This window comes from Oncorhynchus mykiss, chromosome 27 (assembly GCF_057628025.1).
Source record: "Oncorhynchus mykiss isolate SJ-2025 chromosome 27, ASM5762802v1, whole genome shotgun sequence".
Lineage (NCBI taxonomy): Eukaryota > Metazoa > Chordata > Actinopteri > Salmoniformes > Salmonidae > Oncorhynchus > Oncorhynchus mykiss.
In genome coordinates this window covers 24,912,175-24,930,000 of record NC_143048.1, presented here as the reverse complement: position 1 = coordinate 24,930,000, position 17,826 = coordinate 24,912,175, and the positions used below count along the sequence as shown (strand labels likewise).

Here is a 17,826-nt window from a genome sequence, read left to right as displayed (position 1 = left end):
TACATAAGTATTCACACCCTTTGCTCTGAGACTTTTTGGGTGCAATTCAAAACAAGAAAACAGGGTAAGGGTGCCCTCCAGTGGTAACCTAAGGAAACAACAATCAAATAACACAGAAACTGTGACATTTACATGGCGTTGTCACATCAAATCAAAACATTTTTTTCTTCTGATTCACAGTTTTCACAAACATAACATCACATAATTCAACATCTACCTCAGTGATGGATGAAATTACCAAGTATGTTTCAAAAATCCCAAGTGAAACATCACTGCCTGTAACCAGTCAGATGTCAATGAGTACCACTGTTTCTTCAACTCCAACAGCAAATACCAATCAATCCATAGAAAGTATAGCTTCCACTACATCAAACGTTTATTCAAGTGATGTCACCACAACTACATCAACATCAGCAACCACTACAAGCAATGCCACCACAACTTCCACCTCAACAGTCACTTCAAGTGATGTCAATTCTCACCCAACTACATCAGCAGTAACTTCAACTGTGACCACCATTCCCTCTACGCCAACAGTCACAAGTGATACCCCCAGTCCCGCAACAGTCACTCAAAGGAATGCCTACACTCCCTCTACTATGTATACAGACTCTTCAAATGATGCCACCACTTCATCAACAGTCACTTCAAGTGATGCCACCACTCCCTCAACTACATTGACAGTCACAAGTGATTCCATCACTTGCTCTAATACATCAACATTGGCAGTCCCTTCAAGTGATGCCACCACTCCCTCAACAGTCACTTTTCCCTCCACTACATCAGCAGTAACATCAACTGTGGCCAACATCCCTTCTACTACTTCGAAAGTCACCTCAAGTGATGCCACCAATCCCTCAACTATGTCTACAGTCACTTCAAATGATCCCGCAACTCCCACTAATTCATTGACAGTCACAAGTGATGTCACAACTCCCTCAACTACATCAATAGTCACTTCAAGTGATCCCAAAACTCTGACTTCTACATTGACAGTCAAAAGTGATGCCACCACTCGGTCTACTATGTCTACAGTCATTTCAAGTGATCCCACAACTTCCACTACTACATTGACAGTCACTAGTGATGCCATCATTCGCTCTGCTATATCGACATTGACAGTCCCTTTAATAAGTGATGCCACCTCTCCCTCTACCATGTATACAGTTACTTTAAGTGGCAACACATCAACACCTACTTCAAGTGATGCCACCCCTCCCTCAACAGTCACTTCAACTCATGTAACTTCTCCCTCAACTATGTCTACAGTCACTTCAATTGATACCACCCCTACTACATCAACAGTCACAAATGATGCCCTCACTCGCTCTACTACATTGATATCAAAATTACATTCAAGTGATGCCACTAATACCTCAACAGTCACTTCAAATGATGCCAGCAGTCCCTCAACTATGTCGACAGTCACTTCAAGTGATAACAAAACTCCCTCAATAGTCACTTCAAGTGATGCCACTACTCCCTTGACTATGTTGACAGTCACTTCAAGTGATGCCACCACTCCCTCAACAGTCACTTCAAGTGATCCCTCAACTCCCACCACTACATCGACATTGACAGTCTCTTCAAAGGACGCCACCACTCTTTCAACAGTCACTTCAAGTGATGCTACATCAACACACACTTCAAGTAATGCCACCACTCCCTCACCCAAATCAACAGTGTCTTCAAGTAATGCCACCACTCCCTCACCCAAATCAACAGTGTATTCAAGTAATGCCACCACTCCCTCACCCAAATCAACAGTGTCTTCAAGTAATGCCACCACTCCCTCACCCAAATCAACAGTGTCTTCAAGTAATGCCACCACTCCCTCACCCAAATCAACAGTGTCTTCAAGTAATGCCACCACTTCCTCACCCAAATCAACAGTGTCTTCAAGTAATGCCACCACTCCCTCACCCAAATCAACAGTGTCTTCAAGTGATTCCACCAATCCCTCAACTACGTCAACAGTCACAAGTGATGCCATCACTCATTCTACTAAATCGACATTGACAGTCCTTTCAAGTGATGCCATCACTCCCTCAACACTCACTTCAAGTAATGCCACCACTACGACATTAACAGTCACTTCAAGTGATAGTACATCAACACCCACTTCAATTGATGCCACCACTCCCTCAACAGCATCCCCAGTCATTCAAAGTAATACCATTACTCCCTCAGCTACATCGACATTCACTTCAAGTCATAGCACCACCACCACTACATCGACAGTAACATCAACTGTGGCCACCACTCCCTCAACTACATCAACAGTCACTTCAAGGGATGCCAACACTCCCTTAACAGTCTCTTCATGTGATGTCACTACTCCCTCAACTACATCAATAGTCACTTCAAGTGATGCCACCACTACTCCATCAACAACAGCAGTCACTTCAAGCGTTGCCACCGCTCCTTCAACATTCACTTCAAGTGATGCCACCACTGCTACACCAACAGTAGCTTCAACTGCAGCCACCATTCCCTCAACTACATCGACAGTCACTTCAGATGATACTACATCAACACCCACTTCAAGTGATGCCACCACTCCCTCAACTGCATCGACATCAACTTCAAATGATGCCACAACTACTACACTGACATTAACAGTCATTTCAAGCGATTCCACCACTCCCTCATCTACATCAATAGTCACTTCTCGTGATGCCACAGCTACTACATCAACATCAGCATTCACTTCAAGTGATGCCACCTCTCCCTCGACATCAATATTTACTTCAATTGATGCCACCTCTCCCTCGACATCAACAGTCACTTTAAGTGATGCCACCTCTCCCTCAACTACATTGACTTTCACTTCAAGTGTTACCACCACTACTACACCAACAGAAATATTAACTGTGGCCACAATTCCTTCAACTACATTGACAGTCACTTCAAGTGATGACACCACTGCTTCAACAGTCACTCCAAGTGATGCCACCAAACCCTCAACTACATCAACATCAACTTCAAGAGATGCCACAACTGCTACATCGACATTAACAGTCACTTCAATTCATAACACCACTATTACATCAACATCAGCAGTCACTTCAAGCAATGCCACCGCTCCTTCAAAATTAGCTTCAAGTCATGCCACCGCTACAACATCAATTTCAGTAGTCTCTTCAAGTGATGACACCACTCCCTCAACAGTCCCTCCAAGTGATGCCACCAATCCCTCAACTGCATCGACATCAACTTCAAGAGATGCCACCACTACTACATCGACATTAACAGTCATTTCAAGCGATTTCACCACTCCCTCAGAAACCAATTCAAGTCATGCCACCACTCCCTCATCTACATCAATAGTCACTTCAAGTGATGCCACAGCTACTACATCAACATCAGCAGTCACTTCAAGCGATATCACTGTTCCTTCAACATTTACTTCAAGTGGTGCCACCGCTACTAAATCAGCATCAGCATTCAGTTCAAGTGATGCCATCTCTCCCTCGACATCAACAGTCTCTTCAAGTGATGCCACCAGTACTATATCAACATCAGCAGTCTCTTCAAGTGATGCCACCAATCCCTCAACTGCATCGACATCAACTTCAAATGATGCCACCACTCCCTCATCTACATCAGCAGTCACTTCAAGCAATAACACTGTTCCTTCAACATTCAGTTCAAGTGGTGCCACCGCTACTACATCAACATCAGCATTCAGTTCAAGTGATGCCATCTCTCCCTCGACATCAACAGTCACTTTAAGTGATGGCAGCACTCCCTCAACAGTCTCTTCAAGTGATGCCACCACTCCCTCAACTGCATCGACATCAACTTCAAATGATGCCACCACTCCCTCATCTACATCAGCAGTAACTTCAAGCGATAACACTGTTCCGTCAACATTCACTTCAAGTGGTGCCAAAGCTACTACATCAACTTCAGCATTCACTTCAAGTGATGCCACCTCTCCCTTAACATCAATATTCACTACAAGTGATGGCACCTCTCTCTCGACATCAATATTTACTTCAATTGATGCCACCACTCCCCCAACAGTAGCTTCAAGTGATGCCACCGCTACTACATCAACATCAGCAGTCTCTTCAAGTGATGCCACCACTCCCTCGACATCAATATTCACCTTGAATAATGCCACCTCTCACTCAACTACATTGACAGTCACTTCAGACGATACTACATCAACACCCACTTCAAGTGATGCCACCACACCCTCAAGTACATTGACAGTCAGTTCCAGTTTTGCCACCACTCTGTCAACAGTCACTTCAGGTGATGCCACCTCTTCCTCAACTACATCAACGGTCACTTCAGGTGATGCCACCACTACTACACCAAGAGTAACTTCAAATGCTGCCATCATTCCCTCAACTACATCAACACCCACTTCAAGTGATACCACCACTCCCTCAAGTACATCGACAGTCAGTTCCAGTTTTACCACCACTCTGTCAATAGTCACTTCAGGTGATGCCACCACTACTACACCGACAGTAACATTAACTGTGGACAGAATTCCCTCAACTACGTCGACAGTCAGGTCAAGTGATGCCACCACTGCCTCAACAGTCACTTCAAGTCATGATACCAATGTTACATCAACATCAGCAGTAACTTCAAGCGATGCCACCGCTCCTTCAAAATTTACTTCAAGTGATGTCAACTCTTCTAAATCATCATCAGCAGTCACTTCAAGCAATAACACCGTTCCTTCAACATTCACTTCAAGTAGTGCCACCACTCCCTCAAGAACATCGACAGTCACTTCAAGTGATGCCACCTCTTCCTCAACAACATCGACTTTAACTTCAAGTGATATCACCACTACTACACCGACAGTAACTTCAACATTGGCCAAAATTCTCTCAACTACATCGACAGTCACTTCAAGTGATGCCACTACACCCTCAACATTCACTTCAAGTGGTGCCACCGCTACCACATCAACATCAATAGTCACTTCAAGTGATGCCACAGCTACTACATCAACATCAGCAGTCACTTCAAGCGATATCACTGTTCCTTCAACATTTACTTCAAGTGGTGCCACCGCTACTACATCAGCATTCAGTTCAATCGCTCCCTCGACATCAACAGTCACTTTAAATGATGTCACCACTCCCTCAACAGTCTCTTCAAGTGATGCCACCGCTACTACATCAACATCAGCAGTCTCTTCAAGTGATGCCAATCCGTCAACTGCATTGACATCAACTTCAAATGATGCCACCTCTCCCTCAACATCAATCTTCACTTCAAGTGATGCCACCTCTCACTCAACTACATCGACAGTCACTTCAGACGATACTACATCAACAACCACTTCAAATGTTGCCATCACTCCCTCAACTACACTGATAGTAACTTCAGAAAATGCCACATGGACACCCACTTCAGGTGATGCAACCTCTTCCTCAACTACATCAACATTCACTTCAAGTGGTGCCACCACTCCCTCAACAGTAGCTTCAAGTGATGCCACCGCTACTGCATCAACATCAGCAGTCTCTTTAAGTGATGCCACCACTCCTTCTACAGTCACTTCAAGCAATCCCACCACTCCCTCAACAGTCACTTCAAGTGATGCCACCTCTCCTTCTACATTCACTTCAAGCAATCCCACCACTCCCTCAACAGTCACTTCAAGTGATGCCACCACTCCCTCATCTACATCAAAAGTCACTTCAAGTGATGCCACAGCTACTACATCAACATCAGCAGTCACTTCAAGCGATATCACTGTTCCTTCAACATTTACTTCAAGTGGTGCCACCGCTACTACATCAGCATTCAGTTCATATGATGCCACCTCTCCCTCGACATCAATATTCACTTCAATTGATGCCACCTCTCCTTCTACATTCACTTCAAGCAATCCCACCACTCCCTCAACAGTCACTTCAAGTGATGCCACCACTCCCTCATCTACATCAATAGTCACTTCAAGTGATGCCACAGCTACTACATCAACATCAGCAGTCACTTCAAGCGATATCACTGTTCCTTCAACATTTACTTCAAGTGGTGCCACCGCTACTACATCAGCATTCAGTTCAAATGATGCCACCTCTCCCTCGACATCAATGTTCACTTCAATTGATGCCATCTCTCCCTCGACATCAACAGTCTCTTCAAGTGATGCCACCGCTACAATATCAACATCAGCAGTCTCTTCAAGTGATGCCACCAATCCCTCAACTGCATCGACATCAACTTCAAATTATGCCACCACTCCCTCATCTACATCAGCAGTCACTTCAAGCAATAACACTGTTCCTTCAACATTCACTTCAAGTGGTGCCACCGCTACTACATCAACATCAGCATTCAGTTCAAGTGATGCCATCTCTCCCTCGACATCAACAGTCACTTTAAGTGATGGCAGCACTCCCTCAACAGTCTCTTCAAGTGATGCCACCTCTCCCTTAACATCAATATTCACTACAAGTGATGGCACCTCTCTCTCGACATCAATATTTACTTCAATTGATGCCAGCACTCCCTCAACAGTAGCTTCAAGTGATGCCACCGCTACTACATCAACATCAGCAGTCTCTTCAAGTGATGGCACCACTCCCTCGACATCAATATTCACTTCAAATAATGCCACCTCTCACTCAACTACATCGACAGTCACTTCAGACGATACTACATCAACATCCACTTCAAGTGATGCCACCACACCCTCAAGTACATTGACAGTCAGTTCAAGTGTTGCCAGCACTCTGTCAACAGTCACTTCAAGTGATGCCACCACTTTCTCAACTACATCAACGGTCACTTCAGGTGATGCCACCACTACTACACCAAGAGTAACTTCAAATGCTGCCATCATTCCCTCAACTACATCAACATCCACTTCAAGTGATACCACCACTCCCTCAAGTACATCGACAGTCAGTTCCAGTTTTGCCACCACTCTGTCAATAGTCACTTCAGGTGATGCCACCACTACTACACCGACAGTAACATTAACTGTGGACAGAATTCCCTCAACTACGTCGACAGTCAGGTCAAGTGATGCCACCACTGCCTCAACAGTCACTTCAAGTCATGATACCAATGTTACATCAACATTAGCAGTAACTTCAAGCGATGCCACCGCTCCTTCAAAATTTGCTTCAAGTGATGTCAACTCTTCTAAATCATCATCAGCAGTCATTTCAAGCAATAACACCGTTCCTTCAACATTCACTTCAAGTAGTGCCACCACTCCCTCAAGAACATCGACAGTCACTTCAAGTGATGCCACCTCTTCCTCAACAACATCGACTTTAACTTCAAGTGATATCACCACTACTACACCGACAGTAACTTCAACATTGGCCAACATTCTCTCAACTACATCGACAGTCACTTCAAGTGATGCCACTACACCCTCAACATTCACTTCAAGTGGTGCCACCGCTACCACATCAACATCAGCATTCACTTCAAGTGATGCCACCACTCCCTCAACATCAATATTCACTTCAAGTAATGGCACCTCTCCCTCGACATCAATATTCACTTCAAGTGATGCCACCAATCCCTCAACTGCAACGACATCAACTTCAAATGATGCCACCACTACTACACTGACATTAACAGTCATTTCAAGCGATTCCACCACTCCCTCAAAAGCCACTTCAAGTGATGCCACCACTCCCTCATCTACATCAATAGTCACTTCAAGTGATGCCACAGCTACTACATCAACATCAGCAGTCACTTCAAGCGATATCACTGTTCCTTCAACATTTACTTCAAGTGGTGCCACCGCTACTACATCAGCATTCAGTTCAAGTGATGCCATCTCTCCCTCGACATCAACAGTCACTTTAAATGATGTCACCACTCCCTCAACAGTCTCTTCAAGTGATGCCACCGCTACTACATCAACATCAGCAGTCTCTTCAAGTGATGCCAATCCGTCAACTGCATTGACATCAACTTCAAATGATGCCACCTCTCCCTCGACATCAATGTTCACTTCAAGTGATGCCACCTCTCACTCAACTACATCGATAGTCACTTCAGACGATACTACATCAACAACCACTTCAAATGTTGCCATCACTCCCTCAACTACACTGATAGTAACTTCAGAAAATGCCACATGGACACCCACTTCAGGTGATGCAACCTCTTCCTCAACTACATCAACATTCACTTCAAGTGGTGCCACCACTCCCTCAACAGTAGCTTCAAGTGATGCCACCGCTACTGCATCAACATCAGCAGTCTCTTTAAGTGATGCCACCACTCCTTCTACAGTCACTTCAAGCAATCCCACCACTCCCTCAACAGTCACTTCAAGTGATGCCACCTCTCCTTCTACATTCACTTCAAGCAATCCCACCACTCCCTCAACAGTCACTTCAAGTGATGCCACCACTCCCTCATCTACATCAAAAGTCACTTCAAGTGATGCCACAGCTACTACATCAACATCAGCAGTCACTTCAAGCGATATCACTGTTCCTTCAACATTTACTTCAAGTGGTGCCACCGCTACCACATCAGCATCAATAGTCACTTCAAGTGATGCCACAGCTACTACATCAACATCAGCAGTCACTTCAAGCGATATCACTGTTCCTTCAACATTTACTTCAAGTGGTGCCACCGCTACCACATCAACATCAATAGTCACTTCAAGTGATGCCACAGCTACTACATCAACATCAGCAGTCACTTCAAGCGATATCACTGTTCCTTCAACATTTACTTCAAGTGGTGCCACCGCTACTACATCAGCATTCAGTTCATATGATGCCACCTCTCCCTCGACATCAATATTCACTTCAATTGATGCCACCTCTCCTTCTACATTCACTTCAAGCAATCCCACCACTCCCTCAACAGTCACTTCAAGTGATGCCACCACTCCCTCATCTACATCAATAGTCACTTCAAGTGATGCCACAGCTACTACATCAACATCAGCAGTCACTTCAAGCGATATCACTGTTCCTTCAACATTTACTTCAAGTGGTGCCACCGCTACTACATCAGCATTCAGTTCAAATGATGCCACCTCTCCCTCAACATCAATATTCACTTCAATTGATGCCACCTCTCCTTCTACATTCACTTCAAGCAATCCCACCACTCCCTCAACAGTCACTTCAAGTGATGCCACCTCTCCCTCGACATCAATCTTCACTTCAAGTGATGCCACCTCTCACTCAACTACATCGATAGTCACTTCAGACGATACTACATCAACAACCACTTCAAATGTTGCCACCACTGCCTCAACAGTCACTTCAAGTGATGCCATCACTCCCTCAACTACACTGATAGTAACTTCAGAAAATGCCACATGGACACCCACTTCAGGTGATGCAACCTCTTCCTCAACTACATCAACATTCACTTCAAGTGGTGCCACCATTCCCTTAACAGTAACTTTAAGTGATGCCACCTCTCCCTCAACTACATTGACTTTCACTTCAAGTGTTATCACCACTATTACACCGACAGAAATATTAACTGTGGCCACAATTCCTTCAACTACATTGACCGTCACTTCAAGTGATGACACTACTGCTTCAACAGTCACTCCAAGTGATGCCACCAATCCCTCAACTACATCAACATCAACTTCAAGAGATGCCACCACTACTACATCGACATTAACAGTCATTTCGAGCGATTCCACCACTCCCTCAGAAACCACTTCAAGTCATGCCACCACTACTACATCAACATCAGCAGTCACTTCAAGCGATAACACTGTTCCTTCAACATTTACTTCAAGTGGTGCCACCGCTACTACATCAGCATCAGCATTCAGTTCAATTGATGCCATCTCTCCCTCGACATCAACAGTCTCTTCAAGTGATGCCACCGCTACAATATCAACATCAGCAGTCTCTTCAAGTGATGCCACCAATCCCTCAACTGCATCGACATCAACTTCAAATGATGCCACCACTCCCTCATCTACATCAGCAGTCACTTCAAGCAATAACACTGTTCCTTCAACATTCAGTTCAAGTGGTGCCACCGCTACTACATCAACATCAGCATTCAGTTCAAGTGATGCCATCTCTCCCTCGACATCAACAGTCACTTTAAGTGATGGCAGCACTCCCTCAACAGTCTCTTCAAGTGATGCCACCTCTCCCTTAACATCAATATTCACTACAAGTGATGGCACCTCTCTCTCGACATCAATATTTACTTCAATTGATGCCAGCACTCCCTCAACAGTAGCTTCAAGTGATGCCACCGCTACTACATCAACATCAGCAGTCTCTTCAAGTGATGCCACCACTCCCTCGACATCAATATTCACTTCAAATAATGCCACCTTTCACTCAACTACATCGACAGTCACTTCAGACGATACTACATCAACATCCACTTCAAGTGATGCCACCACACCCTCAAGTACATTGACAGTCAGTTCAAGTGTTGCCAGCACTCTGTCAACAGTCACTTCAAGTGATGCCACCACTTTCTCAACTACATCAACGGTCACTTCAGGTGATGCCACCACTACTACACCAAGAGTAACTTCAAATGCTGCCATCATTCCCTCAACTACATCAACATCCACTTCAAGTGATGCCACCACACCCTCAAGTACATTGACAGTCAGTTCCAGTTTTGCCACCACTCTGTCAACAGTCACTTCAGGTGATGTCACCTCTTCCTCAACTACATCAACCACCACTACTACACCGACAGTAACATTAACTGTGGACAGAATTCCCTCAACTACGTCGACAGTCCGGTCAAGTAATGCCACCACTGCCTCAAGAGTCACTTCAAGTCATGATACCAATGTTACATCAACATCAGCAGTAACTTCAAGCGATGCCACCGTTCCTTCAACATTCACTTCAAGTGGTGCCACCACTCCCTCAAGAACATCGACAGTCACTTCAAGTGATGCCACCTCTTCCTCAACAACTTCGACTTTAACTTCAAGTGATATCAACACTACTACACCGACAGTAACTTCAACATTGGCCAACATTCTCTCGACTACATCGACATTCACTTCAAGTGGTGCCACCGCTACCACATCAACATCAGCATTCACTTCAAGTGATGCCACCACTCCCTCAACATCAATATTCACTTCAAGTAATGGCACCTCTCCCTCGACATCAATATTCACTTCAAGTGATGCCACCAATCCCTCAACTGCAACGACATCAACTTCAAATAATGCCACCATTACTACACCGACATTAACAGTCATTTCAAGCGATTCCACCACTCCCTCAAAAGCCACTTCAAGTGATGCCACCACTCCCTCATCTACATCAATAGTCACTTCAAGTGATGCCACAGCTACTACATCAACATCAGCAGTCACTTCAAGCGATATCACTGTTCCTTCAACATTTACTTCAATTGATGCCACCTCTCCTTCTACATTCACTTCAAGCAATCCCACCACTCCCTCAACAGTCACTTCAAGTGATGCCACCACTCCCTCATCTACATCAATAGTCACTTCAAGTGATGCCACAGCTACTACATCAACATCAGCAGTCACTTCAAGCGATATCACTGTTCCTTCAACATTTACTTCAAGTGGTGCCACCGCTACTACATCAGCATTCAGTTCAAGTGATGCCATCTCTCCCTCGACATCAACAGTCACTTTAAGTGATGCCACCACTCCCTCAACAGTAGCTTCAAGTGATGCCACCACTAAGTTGACAGTCACTTCAAGTGTTGAAACTAGTCCCGAGACACCAACACTAACTTCAACTGTGGCCACCATTCCCTCTATTGCTTCAAAAGTAATCTCAACTGATGCCACCAATCCCTCAACTGTGTTAACATTCTCATCAAGTTATGCCACAACTCCCTCAACTACATTGAAAGTCACAAGTGATGCCATCACTCGCTCTACAACATTGATAATGACAGACCCTTCAAATGATGCCACCTCTCCCTCAAGAGTCACTTCAAGTGATACCACAACTCCCTTTTCTACATTGACAGTCACTTCAAGTGATAACACCTCTGCCTCGACAACAACAGTCCCTTCAAGTGTTGCCAACACTCCCTCGACATTAACATTCACTTTAAGTGATGCCACCTCTCCCTTGACATCAACAGTTACTTCAAGTAATGCCACCTTTTCCTGGACATCAACTGTCACATCAAGTGATGCCACCCCTTCCTCAACTAACTCTGTCTCTTCAAGTGATGCCACCTCACCCTCGACATCAACAGTCACTTCAAGTGATGCCACCACTACATCAACAGTCACTTCAAGTGATGTCCCCAATACATCAACAGTTACTTCAAGTGATGCTACCACTACATCAACAGTCTCTTCAAGTGATGCCCCCACTCCCTCGACATCAACAGTCACTTCAAGTGATAGCACAAATACATCAACAGTCTCTTCAAGTGATGCCACCACTCCCTCGACATTGACAGTCACTTCAAGTGATGCAAACTCTCCATCAAATACATCTACAGTCACGCCAAGTAATGCCACCTCTACCTCGACATCAACAGTCACACCAAGTGATGCCACCACTACATCGACAGTCTCTTCAAGTGATGCCACCACTCCCTCGACATCAACAGTCACTTCAAGTGATGCCACCTCTCCCTCGACATCAACAGTCACTTCAACTGATTCCACCAATACATCAACACTTTCTTCAAGTGATGCCACCACTCCCTCGACATCAACAGTCACTTCAAGTGATGCCACCTCTCCCTCGACATCAACAGTCACTTCAAGTGATGCCTCCACTCCTTTGACATCAACAGTTACTTCAAGTGATGCCATCTTTTCCTGGACATCAACTTTCACTTCCATTGATGCCACCGCTTCCTCAACTACATCAATAGTCATTGTCACCAATACATCAACAATCACTTCAAGTGATGCTACCACTACATTGACAGTCTCTACAAGTGATGCCACCACTCCCTCGACATTAACAGTCACTTCAAGTAATGCCACCTCTCCCTCGACATCAACATTCACTTCAAGTGATGCCACCAGTATAGCGACAGTCTCTTCAAGTGACTGCACCTCTCCTTCTACATCAACAGTCACTTCAAGTAGTGCCACCACTACATCGACAGTCTCTTCAAGTGATGCCACCTCTCTCTCGACATCAACAGTCACTTCAAGTGATGCTCACACCACATCAACAGTCCCTTCAAGCGATGCCAGCACTCCCTCGACGTTAACAGCCACTTCAAGTGATGCCACCAATACATCAACAGTCACTTCAGGTGATGCTACTGCTACATTGACAGTCTCTTCAAGTGAAGCTACCACTACATTAACAGTCACTTCAAGTGATGCCACCACTCCCTCAACATCAACAGTCACTTCAAGTGATGCAACCTCTCCCACAGCTACATCTACAGTCACGCCAAGTAATGCCACCTCTCCCTCGACATCAACAGTCACTTCAAGTGATACTACCAATACATCAACAATCAGTTCAAGTGATGCCACCACTACATCGACAGTCCCTTCACGTGATGCCACCTCTCCCTCAACTTCAACAGTCACTTCAAGTGATGCAACCTCTCCCTCAACAACATCTAGAGTCACTTCAAGCAATGCCACCTCTCCGTCGACATCAACAGTCACTTCAAGTGATGCCACCGCTTCCTCAACTACATCAACAGTCAATTCAAGTGATGTCATCACTACATCAACAGTCAGTTCAAGTGATGCTACCACTACATCGACAGTCCCTTCAAGTGATGCCACCACTACATCTACATTGACAGTCTCTTTAAGTGATACCTCCACACCCTCGACTTTAACATACACTTCAAGTGATGCCACCACTCCCTCAACTACATCTACAGTCACGCCAAGTAATGCCACCTCTAAGGCAACATCAACAGTCACTTCAAGTAATGCCACGTCTCCCTCGACATCAACAGTCACTTCAAGTGATACTTCCGCTACATTGACAGTTACTTCAAGGGATGCCACCTTTTACTGGACATCAAGTGATACCACCGCTTCCTCAACTACATCAACAGTCACTTCAAGTGATGCTACCACTACATCGACAGTCTCTTCAAGTGATGCCTCTACTCCTTCGACTTCAACAGTCACTTCAAGTGATACCACCACTACATCAACAGTCACTTCAAGTGATGCTACCACTACATCGACAGTCCCTTCAAGTGATCCCACCAATACCTCGACAATAACAGTCACTTCAAGAAATGACACCTGTCCCTCGACATCAACAGTCACTTCAAGGGATGCCACCAATACATTGACAGTCGCATCAAGTGATGCTACCACTACATTTACAGTCTCTTCAAGTGATACCAACTCTCCCTCGACTTCAACAGTCACTTCAAGTGATGCCTCCACTCCCTCGATTTCAACAGTCACTTCAAGTGATGCCACCACTACATCGACAGTATCTTCAAATGATACCAACTCTCCCTCGACTTCAACAGTCACTTCAAGTGATGCCACCACTACATCAACAGCCACCTCAAGTGATGCTACCACTACATCGACAGTCCCTTCAAGTGATACCAAAACTCCCTCGACATTAACAGTCACTTCAAGTAATGCCACGTCTCCCTCGACATCAACAGTCACTTCAAGTGATACTACCACTACAGCAACAGTCACTTCAAGTGATGCCACCACTACATCGATAGTATCTTCAAATGATACCAACTCTCCCTCGACTTCAACAGTCACTTCAAGTGATCCTACCACTACATCGACTGTCCCTTCAAGTGATACCACCACTACCTCAACATCAACAGTCACTTCAAGAAATGCCACCAACACATCGACAGTCTCTACAAGTGATGCCTCCACTCCTTTGACATCAACAGTCACTTCAAGTGATGCCACCAATACATCAACAGTCACTTCAAGTGATGCTACCACTACATTGACAGTCTCTTCAAGTGATAGCACCACACCCTCAACATCAAGAGTCACTTCAAGAAATGCCACGTCTCCCTCGACATCAACAGTCTCTTCAAGTGATACCACCAATACATCGACAGTCACTTCAAGTGATGCCTCCACTTCTTCGACTTCAACAGTCACTTCAAGTGATGCCACCAATACATCAACATTCACTTCAAGTGATGCTACCACTACATTGACAGTCACTTCAAGTGATGCTTCCACTACATCGACAGTCACTTCAAGTGATCCCACCACTACCTCGACATTAACAGTCACTTCCAGAAATTCCACCTCTCCCTCAACATCAACAGTCACTTCAAGTGATGCCCCCAATACATTGACAGTCACATCAAGTGATGATACCACTACATTGACAGTCTCTTCAAGTGATGCCACCACTCCCTCAACATCAACAGTCACTTCAAGATATGCAACCTCTCCCTCAACTACATCAACAATCAGTTCAAGTGATACTACCGCTACATCGACAGTATCTTCAAGTGATACCACCTCTCCCTCGACTTCAACAGTCACTTCAAGTGATGCCACCACTACATCAACAGTCACTTCAAGTGATGCTACCACTACATCGACAGTCCCTTCAAGTGATACCACCACTCCCTCAACATCAACAGTCACTTCAAGTGATGCCACCATTACATCGACAGTCTCTACAAGTGATGCCTCCACTGCTTCGACTTCAACCGTCACTTCAAGTGATGCCACCACTACATTAACAGTCACTTCAAGTAATGCCACGTCTCCCTCGACATCAACAGTCACTTCAAGAAATGCCACCAATACATTGACAGTCTCTACAAGTGATGCCTCCACTCCTTCGACATTGACAGTCACTTCAAGTGATGCTACCACTTCATTGACAGCTACTTCAAGTGATGCCACCTTTTACTGGACATCAAGTGATGCCACCACTTCCTCAACTACATCAATAGTCATTCCAAGTGATGTCACCTCTCACTCTACATCAACAGTCACTTCAAGTAGTGCCACCACTACATCGACAGTCATTCCAAGTGATGCCACCACTCACTCGACATCAACAGTCACTTCAAGAGATGCCACATCTCCCTCGACATCAAACGTCACGCCAAGTGATGCCACCACTTCCTCAACTACATCAACAGTCACTTCAAGTGATGCTACCACTACATCGACAGTCTCTTCAAGTGATGCCTCCACTCCTTCGACTTCAACAGTCACTTCAAGTGATACCACCTCTCCTTTGACATCAACAGTCACTTCAAGTGATGCCACCTCTCCTTTGACATCAACAGTCACTTCAAGTGATGCCACCTCTCCCTCGACATCAACAGTATTTTCAAGTGATGCCACCACTCCCTCGACATTAAAAGTCACTTCAAGTAATGCCACGTCTACCTCGACATCAACAGTCACTTCAAGTGATGCCACCAACACATTGACAGTCTCTACAAGTGATGCCTCCACTCCTTCGACTTCAACAGTCACTTCAAGTGATGCAACCACTACATCAACAGTCACTTCAAGGTATGCTACCACTACATCGACAGTCCCTTCAAGTGATCCCACCACTTCCTCGACATTAACAGTCACTTCAAGAAATGCCACCTCTCCCTCGACATCAACAGTCACTTCAAGTGATGCCACCAATACATCAACAGTCACTTCAAGTGATGCTACCACTACATTGACAGTCACATCAAGTGATGCTACCACTACATCGACAGTCTCTTCAAGTGATGCCTCCACTCCTTCAACTTTAACAGTCACTTCAAGTGATGCCACCACTACATCAACAGTCACTTCAAGTGATCCCACCACTACATCGACAGTCCCTTCAATTGATCCCACCACTACCTCGGCATTAACAGTCACTTCAAGTGATGTCACCACTCCCTCAACATCAACCGTCACTTTAAGTGATGCAACCTCTCCCTCAACTACATCTACTTTCACGCCATGTAATGCCACCTCTCCCTCGACATCAACAGTCAGTTCAAGTGATACTTCCACTACAGCAATAGTCATTCCAAGTGATGTTACCTCTCCCTCTACATCAACAGTCACTTCAAGTAGTGCCACCACTACATCGACAGTCTCTTCAAGTGAAGCCACGTCTCCCTCGACATCAACAGTCACTTCAAGAGATGCCACGTCTCCCTCGACATCAAACGTCACGCCAAGTTATGCCACCTCTAAGTCAACATCAACTTTCACTTCAAGTGATGCCACCGCTTCCTCAACTACATCAACAGTCACTTCAAGTGATGCTACCACTACATCAACAGTCTCTTCAAGTGATGCCTCCACTCCTTCGACTTCAACAGTCACTTCAAGTGATGCCACCACTACATCAACAGTCACTTCAAGTGATCCCACCACTACCTCGACATTAACAGTCACTTCAAGAAATGCCACCTCACCCTCGACATCAACAGTCACTTCAAGTGATGCCACCACTACATCAACAGTCACTTCAAGAAATGCCACCAATACATCGACAGTCTCTACAAGTAATGCCTCCACTCCTTTGAGATCAACAGTCACTTCAAGTGATGCCACCACTACATCAACAGTCACCTCAAGTGATGCTACCACTACATCGACAGTCCCTTCAAGTGATACCAAAACTCCCTCGACATTAACAGTCACTTCAAGTAATGCCACGTCTCCCTCGACATCAACAGTCACTTCGAGTGATACTACCACTACAGCAACAGTTACTTCAAGTGATGCCACCACTACATCGACAGTATCTTCAAATGATACCAACTCTCCCTCGACTTCAACAGTCACTTCAAGTGATGCCAACACCACATCAACAGTCACTTCAAGTGATCCTACCACTACATCGACTGTCCCTTCAAGTGATACCACCACTACCTCAACATTAACAGTCACTTCAAGTAATGCCACGTCTCCCTCAACATCAACAGTCACTT

At 45.1% G+C, this 17,826-nt stretch overlaps 2 protein-coding genes across 2 annotated transcripts in view; both read left to right on the top strand.

Annotated features, from left to right (window-relative positions):
- Positions 1 to 127: 127 nt before the first annotated feature.
- On the top strand, positions 128 to 10,478 carry LOC118944644 (uncharacterized; the record flags this gene model as incomplete). The annotated part of the gene is made up of 2 exons (XM_090223465.1): positions 128 to 6,076; positions 8,591 to 10,478. Coding segments are annotated over exons 1-2 (7,740 nt in total), but the record flags the coding sequence as incomplete, so codon positions are not given.
- Positions 10,479 to 10,558: 80 nt separating this feature from the next.
- LOC110507139 (uncharacterized) overlaps positions 10,559 to 17,826 on the top strand; it is a 36,641-nt gene continuing 29,373 nt past the window's right edge. The window contains exons 1-3 of the mRNA XM_090223464.1: positions 10,559 to 13,855; positions 13,988 to 14,667; positions 15,415 to 17,397. Of these exons, the coding sequence (XP_090079590.1) occupies positions 11,865 to 13,855; positions 13,988 to 14,667; positions 15,415 to 17,397 (4,654 nt within the window). The 5' untranslated portion in view covers positions 10,559 to 11,864. The remainder of the gene's footprint in view (positions 13,856 to 13,987; positions 14,668 to 15,414; positions 17,398 to 17,826) is intronic.